The sequence below is a fragment of the Rutidosis leptorrhynchoides genome, chromosome 6 (genome assembly GCF_046630445.1).
Source record: "Rutidosis leptorrhynchoides isolate AG116_Rl617_1_P2 chromosome 6, CSIRO_AGI_Rlap_v1, whole genome shotgun sequence".
NCBI classification, from domain to species: Eukaryota; Viridiplantae; Streptophyta; class Magnoliopsida; order Asterales; family Asteraceae; genus Rutidosis; species Rutidosis leptorrhynchoides.
Genome location: NC_092338.1, coordinates 421553956 through 421565246, shown reverse-complemented (window position 1 = coordinate 421565246; position 11291 = coordinate 421553956). Strand labels below are relative to the sequence as shown.

At 33.8% G+C, this 11291-nt stretch overlaps 3 protein-coding genes across 3 annotated transcripts; 2 read left to right on the top strand and 1 right to left on the bottom strand.

Moving 5' to 3' along the window:
• The first annotated feature begins 266 nt into the window (after positions 1–266).
• Positions 267–827, top strand: LOC139855162 (F-box protein At5g62510-like). Its single transcript, XM_071844407.1, has one exon. The coding sequence runs from the start codon at positions 267–269 to the stop codon at positions 825–827; it is 561 nt and encodes a 186-aa protein (XP_071700508.1).
• Positions 828–1855: 1028 nt separating this feature from the next.
• LOC139855161 (putative F-box protein At1g47790) lies at positions 1856–3022 on the top strand. The gene has a single exon (XM_071844405.1). It carries the CDS (start codon positions 1856–1858, stop codon positions 3020–3022), a length of 1167 nt encoding a protein of 388 aa, XP_071700506.1.
• A 946-nt stretch (positions 3023–3968) lies between these two features.
• LOC139852004 (G2/mitotic-specific cyclin-2-like) lies at positions 3969–7907 on the bottom strand. Its single transcript, XM_071841222.1, has 12 exons — positions 7745–7907; positions 7475–7537; positions 7171–7303; positions 6990–7046; positions 6848–6896; positions 6413–6547; positions 6216–6329; positions 5479–5571; positions 5141–5362; positions 4953–5051; positions 4683–4861; positions 3969–4354 (listed from the first exon to the last, which is right to left on the bottom strand). Exons 2-12 carry the CDS (start codon positions 7527–7529, stop codon positions 4204–4206), a joined length of 1287 nt encoding a protein of 428 aa, XP_071697323.1. The 5' UTR covers positions 7530–7537; positions 7745–7907; the 3' UTR covers positions 3969–4203.
• Between the last annotated feature and the right edge of the window lie 3384 nt (positions 7908–11291).

Genomic DNA, 11291 nt, shown 5'->3' with positions numbered 1-11291 from the left:
CAACGCACGGGTTCTTAAAGGCTAATAATAATAAAATAAGGCAACAAAATTATAGTAGTAATAAAAATTCAAGATTCAAAGACAGATGAATTCCTTCGTGCAGCCAACCGAATCCACCAAATCCGATTTACCGGCGATCTTGTTACTTCTCCGGCGTAAAAAGAATTCTCTTCGTAATTTGGTCCTACTAGTCGTAATCTTCTATCACCGTCTAAAATTCCTTAATTCAAATCCCAAACTTCCCCAAAATCAAACACAAAACCCTAATGTCTAATAACGTACCTTTTGAAATTCAAATAGAAATCATCAAATTGCTTCCTATCAAATCGTTGCTTCATTTCACACAAGTTTCAAAGTCATGGAAGTCATTAATCGATAGCTCTTTTATCGCTAATTACCACTTCAGCAACACTCCGTTGCAGCATCATGTCCTTGTAAGGTACGTTGATTCAAAAAATGTGACATATGTTTTGATTGTGGATGATGATGATGATAATTTTCCCCAAAACAAGGTCCCACTGATTGTTCCCTCTGATGTTAGCCTACTTGGTAAGTTTCCAAATATAATAGGTACCTCTCAGGGTGTGCTCTGCTTGTGTGTTATTCCACAAATATCAGTAGATTTTATGCCATTTTCTTGCGGAATGAATACATTTGTTCTATGGAATCCTACGATTAGAAAATCGGTTCGTATTGTTGTGCCTAATGCACTAAACAATTCGGAATATGAAACCGTTGTTGGTTTTGGGGTTTGTCCTGGTACTAGTGACCCTAAGCTTGTCAAAATTACTTATAGTTCAAGTTGGCAATTTAAGCCTGAAAAATGAATCCCTTTGCAAGTTGAGCTTTTTAGTTTAAGTTCGAGGTCTTGGAGGAGTTTGTCTATGAATGTGCCCCGTAAATCAATTAAACTGACATGGAGCCAAGTATGTATAGATAAGTTTATTTATTGGGTTGCCACTGATTGGACTTGTGTGGGTCAAACGACACAGACGAAGAATTTGATATTGTAATTTGATATGACAACTGAAGAATTTACAGAGATAGACTTTCCGAATAATTCTACCCTGGTCACCGTTGCAATCCACCACAATTCTTGTTTCTCGAGACATCTGAAACTCTTCCAACGACAAGTTACAACCTTGAGGACAAGGTTGAAGTTGAACCGGGGGGTATTGATAGCATCTTGGCATGGGACAAGTCTAAGTATTGCTAAGTCAGAAGTAAAGCAAGTCTAGCCGTTAGCAAAGATCTGGACGTTGTTCTTTTAATTGCATGTTTTCTTTTACTGCCATGTCACTTGCATCATGGCCCATGTATTCTTTTATTTTCCAAGAAGTGGATAGTGGCGTAGGCATGCTTATTTCCATGATCTCCATATTATTAGGATAGTAGGTAGTTACAGTAGCACGTTTTCTTTTATTCATTTAGTATAAATTGTATTGCATCTTTTATTTTAAGTATGATGAATGAAAGATTGGTTTAATCCAAAAGTCTATTTCTTTATTAATTTCTTTGGAGATTCGACATCTCGAACCGGCTTCTATCATAAGTTTTTGACATAAAAGTTGCAGAATAGATCTTTAAATAAGTAAAAATTAGAAAAGGAATGTTGAATTATCCGTGCGTTCAAAGGGAAGAAAAAGGGAAAAAAAAAATTCAAGATTCAAAGACAATAGATGAATTCCTTCGTGCAGCCAAACCAAATCCGATTTCCCGGCGATCTTTGTTACTTCTCCGGCACAAAAAGAATTCACTTCGTAATTTGGTCGTACTACTCGTAATCTTCTATTAACCGTCTAAAATTCCTTAAGTCAACTCCCAATCTTCCCCAAAATCAAACACAAAACCCTTAATGTCTGATAACGTACCTCTCGATATTCAAATAGGAATCATCAAATTGCTTCCTATCAAATCGTTGATTCGATTCAGACAAGTTTCAAAATCATGGAAGTCATTAATTGATAGCTCTGAATTTATCGCCAATTACCACTTCAGCAACGCTCCGTTGCAGCATCATGTACTTGTAAGGTACGTTGATTCAGAATATGAAACATATAATTCAATTGTGGATGATGATGATAATTTTCTCCTAAACAAGACCCCCCTAATTGTTCCCTCAGATGTTGGCCTACTTGGTAAGTTTCCAAATATAATAGGTACCTCTCAGGGTGTGCTCTGCTTGTGTGTTGTCCCACAAATATCAGTAGATTTTACGCCATTTTCTTCTGAAACGAATACATTTGTTTTATGGAATCCTACGATTAGAAAATCGGTCCGTATTGTCATGCCTAATGCACTAAACAATTTGGAATTTCAAACCGTTGTTGGTTTTGGAGTTTGTCCTCGTACTAATGACCCTAAGCTTGTCAAAATTACTTATAATTCAAGTTGGCTAATTAAGCCGGAAGAATGCATCCCTTCGCAAGTTGAGATTTTTAATTTAAGTTCGGGGTGTTGGAGGACTTTGTCTAAGAACGTGCCCCGTAAAACAATCAAACCGACATGGAACCAAGTATGTATAGATAAGTTTATTTATTGGGTTGCCACTGATAGGACTTGTGTGGGTCAAACGATACATACGAAGAGTTTGATATTGTCATTTGATATTACAACTGAAGAGTTTGCAGATATAGAGCTTCCGAATAATTTGGCGTACGTATATAACGGTTTCTTGCATTTATTTAAATTACAAACATCTCTTGTTGTGTTTGAAACCAAGTATACCGAAACACAAGAAGAGTATTGTGTATGGAGGATGGAGCATGGGGTTCCAAACTCGTTTACTAAGCTATTCCTTATTAAGTCACCACTTGAATCATTGCAAATAGAAAAGGTACATGACTTTAGGAAAACTGGTGAACCTATCATCGAAATGTTCTTTGATTACAGTTATGTACAAAATGCAATTTTTGTTTATGAACCCAAGTCAGAAGAAATTAATGATACTGGGATTGCTGGCGGTGGGTATGAATGCTTAGCGAAATCATACATCGAAACATTGCTATTGCTTGATCAATAGTAGAGTGGAGAATCAATCAAGATATTGGTAACATTTCAAAGTGTAAAATGATCATTATTATAAAATGCATTGTACAATACATGTATCTTAATTCTTATAGCAAGTTGTTGATGCTTTTAAAATCCAAAAGCAACATTTGCAGCTGTTGAGAGCCCTCCCTGTATGACACCGTAGTGATGGATCGTACTACTAAAAGTTGCCATATGGCGAGCCATAGGGGTTCAGGCCTGGTTGACCCAAAATAATAAACGTTATTTACTCTTTTAACAACCATCTGATCTCACCCATATCAACCTATTTGGACCCGTTGTTACTTACAGAGATTTGGATTCTTAAAGCTGACCATTTTTACGCATTCTTACTCATACCAGTTACATCTTCTTTTCTACAATGTTAAATTGCAATAAAGAACATCACATTTGAGTCTTTGATAATCTTCTTCTTTACTTCTGAGTTCTAATTGATGCTATCGAGTGTACTGTTGCAATAGTGATTATGTGATTATGATGAAGAATTATGTTAAAAATTTTTGAGTACGACTATTTATTATCTAAATAAACAATGTTTTAAAAGCCTAAATAGTTGCAACAAAACTTACAGTTCACATTTCTGTGGCACCAAGTGATTAGTCATCTCACATATAACTTAAAGGTTATAAACTGATACTCCGTACTTGTAATCTAGTAACAAGTAAGAAAATCTAGCAGGATAATTAATGCATGATCATACTGTAACAGTTTAGCCTTTACTAGTGCAATTATATTTGGGAAGTATAAATTAATGCATAATCATACTGAAACAGTAGCCTTTACTAATTGAATGTATAAATTAAAGCATGATCATACTGAAATTGATGGAAATTCATTTCAATGTAGATCTGTTTCATAGATTGACACAATTTATTTTCAATCTCATACACAAGAATCTAATGCAGTTATAAGGAACAGCATAAGAAATACTAATAAGTAGTAACATATGTTTTCACATTTAAGATTATATAAACAAGATTAAAAAAACACTGCAAAAGGGTTCAAACGTCGACACACAGATCACGGATGATCTAAAAAGTTATGGAAAATACTAGCAGAGTTGAAACAACCTAAGAGACTGGCAACTACAGGTTGCTCATCAAGGACTAAAAAACAAACAAGTTTTCGACTTGTATTTCAGTCACAAACTAATCAAACCCAAACGTCGTCCAAAATGAAGTTAGCCGGCTGGTGGGTTCGAGCCACATTGCCATACTTTGATGTGCCATACTTCTTGAACACTGAAACATGTTTTCCTGTGCCTGATTTCTGGTGTAGACAGACCATCATCTTCGCGCATTCCCTGAAAAAAAAAGGCAAATTTTCCAATAAATAAATATAATCAGTTCAATATTAAACATAGTAGAGTTATGCAATACACATGATGTAAAAACAGTTTGGTTAATAAAAGACTCCAATACAAACCTTCCTTTGAATTCCAGCTATGCATAAAGGTAAGCAATAAAGATTTTAATTCAAAACAACTTTTACAATCCAGTTATGTGTAAAATCACCAAAAATGGGAACAATAATCTTTCAAAATGTATTCATAACACCATGTTAAAATTAGAGTAAACTATATAGGACTATAAAGGTGTAGTCTTTTTATGTTAAACTGGAACAGAACTTACAATAAGTCATGATCGGTATAGTTTGAATAATGTTGACTTTTCTTGGTCCACTGTTTTGATCTGTTAAGAGTACATCCAGCAGTGTAAACAGCAGCTGCTGCAAGTAGTGAAGGCGGGAACTTGAGCATTTCGTATTCCACTAAGCACATATCAACCAAGTAAAACGATAGTAGCTCCCACTATATTCAAAACGAGAACATCCATCAGAAAATAAATAAAAAATATATAAAATAAAAGAATTCGGAAAATAACAAAAAACTCGTATTAGACCTCTTTGTTGGATTCTGCGGCTTTAAGGAACCTCTTGACAAACACATACTGAGTTGGAACTGAGAGATTAAATTGAAGTGTATTAACCATTTCCTTCTCCTGTTAACATCAATTGTCAACAAATATGAGTTTTTTAAGGAACAAATTAATAAAATCGGACAATATTATTGTTAGTCTAGTGATATTACCATAACGAGGACTTCGTCTCGTGTGTACGCTTTATCTGAAATGACAATAAAGTCCTCAACAACAGGTACAGAAACTTCTTCATATTTACATGCTAAAAGCATGGCTGTTACTCCAACAAGCTGAAGTTTCTTTCTTGATAAAGTTTGACGTTCCAAGAATCGGTCAATGAGGTTGACCGTTAGATATAAGGTCTCTTCCATCAGTTCAAATTTGTAATGAACCTGTTGTACATTTCATTATTTGATTAATTAGGAGATCAGAAACTACTTTAAACTTACTTTATTTAGGAATTGTAATATGATTAAGCAGTTTTAACCGGTGCACATAATTTATGTACCTCAACTAGCCAGTCAACAAGAATGGTTCTCATCCTGTCTGTTATGTCATGTTGCTGTTGTACCATGTACGTAGGTGAAACGCAGCTCAACATCTGCAGTTTTTTTGCTAGTTTAGAACAATCGATATGCAAAACAATACGGTATCTTCAAAAGTGTTGGATTACAATTGATTTGGACTGCCTAACAGCTCAAATCAGGTAATTTGGTACACGATGGGTTGACCTGTTTTATGAGTTTTTATGCTTATAAAAAAAGTTTGAAGAACAATCAACCCATTTCAACCATTTCCAACTAAGAAGCATAAAAGATTTGACTTTACCCATTTCAATAAAATGATCTATGAATTTTATGTTTTAGCTCCATATCTTGACCAACCCGTTTGACCTGTTTATGAAGATTTATGCTTTAAAATGCAATTGGGACAACCCATTTGACCCAATCCAACTTTTACTAACCCATTTGACCTGTTTATGAAGATTTGGGCTTTAAAATACACTTGGGACAGCCCCATTTGCACTCCATACTTTGACCAACTTATTTGATCCATTAGTGATAACACATAACCCGAATCATCCCATTTATAGGCAAATGGGTTGAAATTTCTTCTTATAGATTTTATAAAATCATACGATCTGCTAAATTATTTTAAATAATGCTGTATTATTATTTCCCTTTTCTAAATTATTATTTAATGCAAAATTATTGATCTTAGCCGAATTATCAACATAGAAATTACCTCCTGTTTGCGGTAGTGCGCGTAAATCTCGTCAGCATACTCGGCGACTGCAAGTGGATCATTTTTCTCAGCTTCATCAATGTCCAATGCTAGTTCATCATATACATCTTCATCCTACCATACAAATTTGACACATTAGACTGATTAACTTTATTAAAATACAAAATTATTATTAGCTCAGAACATAATCGAACTACCATCTTATCGATTTCCTCCAGCATAGCTTCTGTGTGTTGCACAAACATAGGTTCATTAAAATCATCTTCAGCATCAACAATCTTCAAGTCCCCTTCAACAACATCTGGGATTGGTTGGATTTTTGCCTTCTTACCCTAAAAAAGTTCATGTATATTTCACAGCGTCAGGTTAACCGTATACTTATCTCATATGATTCAGATTCATAAAGGTTGTAAAAAATGCAGCTTAAAAAAGTCAAACAGGACATACTGTTAAAGAAAACCCCAAATTCTGTACAAAACATACAACCCTTCAATTCACATAAATTTTATTTTTGTCTTTATATAATAACCTCTACAAGTCTACCTATTTGGATTTGTGTTTATATTTACCATTTTTGACTGATCTTTTGCCAATTATAAGATAAAGAAATACAGTACACGAACGGTGTATACCTCTGGCACAGGCAGTGGTGGTTTGCAGGTGACTTGTGCACTAAAATTCCTGCAAAAAACAGAAAAATTTGAGAGTGCATTAAAGATTTGATTTCAGTATATCCAAACACACAATATACAGAAAAAAGTGCCTGTTACCGACCTTGTAACGGGTCGACGAGCCGGAACAAGTGGTTTCTTAACAGGAATTGATTTTTTTCTAAAAAACAAATACAAAGATGACACAAATCAACATGGGTAATTAAAAACACTAAAGATCATTGATAAAACCTCATAATACTTAAAATATGGAGAAAAAAAGAACAAGTTGAATTTTATTTTACCCATTATTAACAGCATAAGGGTATGCAGGTGTAACTCTGATGATGTTCTTGTTTATCTCACTTAGTGCCCTTCTATTATTACCAACTGGGACACCTGATTTCAAATTCGCAGCCTTTGTTCCTCCTACTCCTCCTGAAATACATCAAATTTTCAAATTTAATTAGGGTTTTATATGTTATATTTGTGTTCACTCACAAATTTCATCAAACACATCATACAAATTCAACATCATATCATATAAAAATATAAAATCAAGATTAACTGAAATAAAGAACTTACAATAAATCATTGTTTAATGTTTACCTTGTGTTTTTGTAGAGCGGATTACATCTGTCACGTTCTCCTTTCTTCCAGCCATTATACTATCTACATTCAATCAAAAGCCCTAAAAGAATCAATATAAAAAAAAAAAAAGAAAGATAGAAGAAACCCATTAATCTTAAACATTAAAGATGAAAATTTTCAATTTAAAAACAAAAACCCATTTCTCAGATAGTGATTTAAATCAATAAACATAACAGAAACGAATTAATTTAATCAAGAAATAAACAAAACCCTAAATCAAGAACTAACCTTTATCACAGAAAACTCCAAATTCTTCGAACTAAATCAAAATTAGTACACAAAAGAGAGAGATTAACACAAAAACTTCATTCAAGTCGAATCAATTGAAGTAAATCTTGACTCTCTCTCTCTCTCTCTCCCTCTTTCTCTCTCTTTATTTCTACACAGATTGTTGAATGAAAATTGATCCGTTAAAAGGGTGGGTGTGAATGTGAAATCGGTTAAAAGGGTATTTTAAAGTTTTAATTGTGGGTTAGAAATCGAATCATAATGAGCGGATTTATGTCCGGCTCTATTTCCAGAATTCGTTCATTTGAAATTAACGGCTAGTTATTTGCAGCCGTTGGATCTTTTGGATCGTATTGTGTTCGTTGTTTTTCAAAAGATACCCCTCAACTTTTATTCTTATTACCATTTTGATCTAATAGTCAACAAACTTTACAGTTGTTTAATTAAAAAGAAACCTTTATCTTTATTCTTTATTTCATATTCATATAAATAGTAATAATAATAATAATAATAATAATAATAATAATAATAATAATAATAATAATAATAATAATAATAATAATAATAATAATAATATAATAATAATAATAATAATAATATAATAATAATAATAATAATAATAATAATAATAGCAATAATAGCAATAACAATAATAATAATAATCTATACATTATTATAAAGCGCGTGCCAATAATCCTACGTGTCAATTTCTCAATTAATCTGATTTAAATTTGCACGCGTGTCAATTTATCAATAAAATTGAATTAAATTTGCACACGTGTCATTTTCTTAATTAAACTGAAATAAATAAAATTTCTCAAATAAATTTTTATATATAGTGTTACAAATGTAGTAGTTTTATAATTTGTGATTGATTAGTTTATAGTTTATTAGTTTTAGTTGAAATGTTATTAAAATGGAGGGGATGTTTATTGAAATATTGGAAGTGAAGAAGACTTAGTTTAAGAAGTGGATTCTTTTTATTGGTTGAGAATTTGGTGCATCTCAAATGCAACACAACTTGGCTATTTATAGCCCACAAATGTCGGTGGACTTTTTCTAGACATTTCTTATATTTTGACTTCCTTTACATCTACTATCTTCTAGTATATACTTAGTAAAATATCTATTAGTTAATTCTATTTATATCTAGAAATACATTAATAGTTTTAACACTCCTCTTTAATGTATTTCGGTGTTACTCCTAGCATGTTGCGTAGGAACTCGAACTTGGGTCTTGGTAGTGCTTTAGTGAAAATATCTGCAACCTGTTCTTCGGTCTTGCAGTATTTTAGTTCAATTTCTTTTCTGGCGGAGACTTCTCGCAGAACGTGATATTTGATATCAATGTGTTTTGTGCCAATAATCCTACGTGTCAATTTCTCAATTAATCTGATTTAAATTTGCACGCGTGTCAATTTATCAATAAAATTGAATTAAATTTGCACACGTGTCATTTTCTTAATTAAACTGAAATAAATAAAATTTCTCAAATAAATTTTTATATATAGTGTTACAAATGTAGTAGTTTTATAATTTGTGATTGATTAGTTTATAGTTTATTAGTTTTAGTTGAAATGTTATTAAAATGGAGGGGATGTTTATTGAAATATTGGAAGTGAAGAAGACTTAGTTTAAGAAGTGGATTCTTTTTATTGGTTGAGAATTTGGTGCATCTCAAATGCAACACAACTTGGCTATTTATAGCCCACAAATGTCGGTGGACTTTTTCTAGACATTTCTTATATTTTGACTTCCTTTACATCTACTATCTTCTAGTATATACTTAGTAAAATATCTATTAGTTAATTCTATTTATATCTAGAAATACATTAATAGTTTTAACACTCCTCTTTAATGTATTTCGGTGTTACTCCTAGCATGTTGCGTAGGAACTCGAACTTGGGTCTTGGTAGTGCTTTAGTGAAAATATCTGCAACCTGTTCTTCGGTCTTGCAGTATTTTAGTTCAATTTCTTTTCTGGCGGAGACTTCTCGCAGAACGTGATATTTGATATCAATGTGTTTTGTTCTACCATGGAACACTGGATTCTTTGCCATCGCGATTGCAGACTTGTTGTCACATAATATTTCTGTAGCTTCTTCTTGTTTTTCGCCCATGTCTTCTAGTATTCTCCTTAGCCATATAGCCTGATTAGCTGAGTTAGCGGCTGCGACGTACTCGGCTTCAGCTGAAGATTGTGCCACCGTTTCTTGTTTCTTTGATGTCCATGAGAATACACCAGATCCAAGTGTGAATGCGTATCCTGAAGTACTTTTCATGTCATCCACCGATCCGGCCCAATCACTGTCTGTGTATCCATGAAGCTTCGAGTCTATAGTAGGCTTGTACCATATTCCATAGTCCATGGTACCTTGCAAGTATCTTAATATTCTTTTAGAAGCTCCGTAATGTATCTGAGTAGGGTTTTGCATGTACCTGGATAGTAGACTCGTTGCGTACATGATGTCGGGTCTTGTTGCTGTTAGATAAAGTAGACTTCCAATGAGACTTCTGTATCTTGAAGCGTCTGCATTCTCAGATCCATCTTCTTGTCTCATCTTCTCATTGGCAACTAGTGGTGTGGCGACGGTTTTACAACCGTATAGTTTAAACTTTTTCAAGAGATTTTCCGTATATTTCTTTTGACAAATGAAGATGCCTTCATTTTCTTGACTGATTTCGATGCCAAGAAAATAACGCATCAATCCAAGGTCGCTCATCTCGAACGTTTTCATCATGTCTTCTTTAAACTCTTGTATCATTCTCTCATTGTTTCCAGTATATATTAGATCATCGACATACAAGGAAATAATGAGAGTGTCAGAGTTACCTTGGGTTTTGATGTAGAGTGTAGGCTCACTTTGACTCCTCCTGAAACCTGAACTTGTGAAGTAGCTGTCAATGCGGCTATACCAAGCACGTGGCGCTTGTTTAAGTCCATATAAGGCTTTCTTGAGCTTTAGGACTTTTTCTTCTTTTCCTTTTTGAATGAACCCTTGTGGTTGCTCTACATATATTTCTTCTTCTAGAAACCCATTTAGAAAGGCTGATTTCACATCTAGTTGGTGAATCTTCCACCTTCGTTGAGCTGCTAGTGCCACAAGCGTTCTTATAGTATCCAGTCGAGCTACAGGTGCGAAAGTTTCATTGTAGTCGACCCCTGGTTGTTGTGAATAGCCTTTAGCTACCAGCCTTGCTTTGTGTTTTTGTATAGAACCATCAGGGTTGAGCTTTGTTTTGTAAACCCACTTTACTCCAATGATTTCTTTATTTTCTGGAGGATCAACTAACTCCCATGTGTTGTTTTTCTCGATCATTCTTATTTCTTCGTTCATAGCAGTAACCCATTTTTCATCTTTGGCTGCAACTTCATAGCTTTCAGGTTCTATAGTTGTAAAGTTGCAAGTCTCGTAGATCTCTGCTAACGCTTTGACTCTTCCAGGTGTTGACTCTGGACTTGACTCGTCTTGCACCAAAGGTAATCTTGTTGATGGAGAAGTTGGTGTAGCAGGGCTTATTTCACCGGTACTTTCTTGTTGTTCAG

Bases quoted from the DNA above. Each gene is read 5' to 3' on its own strand.
- LOC139855161 (XM_071844405.1), top strand. From the start codon at position 1,856: ATGTCTGATAACGTACCTCTCGATATTCAAATAGGAATCATCAAATTG.
- LOC139855162 (XM_071844407.1), top strand. From the start codon at position 267: ATGTCTAATAACGTACCTTTTGAAATTCAAATAGAAATCATCAAATTG.
- LOC139852004 (XM_071841222.1), bottom strand. From the start codon at position 7,529: ATGGCTGGAAGAAAGGAGAACGTGACAGATGTAATCCGCTCTACAAAA. The intron at 5,052-5,140 runs GTAATATCACTA...TGATGTTAACAG, and splicing joins GAGACGAAGTCCTCGTTATG to GAGAAGGAAATGGTTAATAC. The intron at 4,862-4,952 runs GTCTAATACGAG...TTTTGAATATAG, and splicing joins CCGCAGAATCCAACAAAGAG to TGGGAGCTACTATCGTTTTA.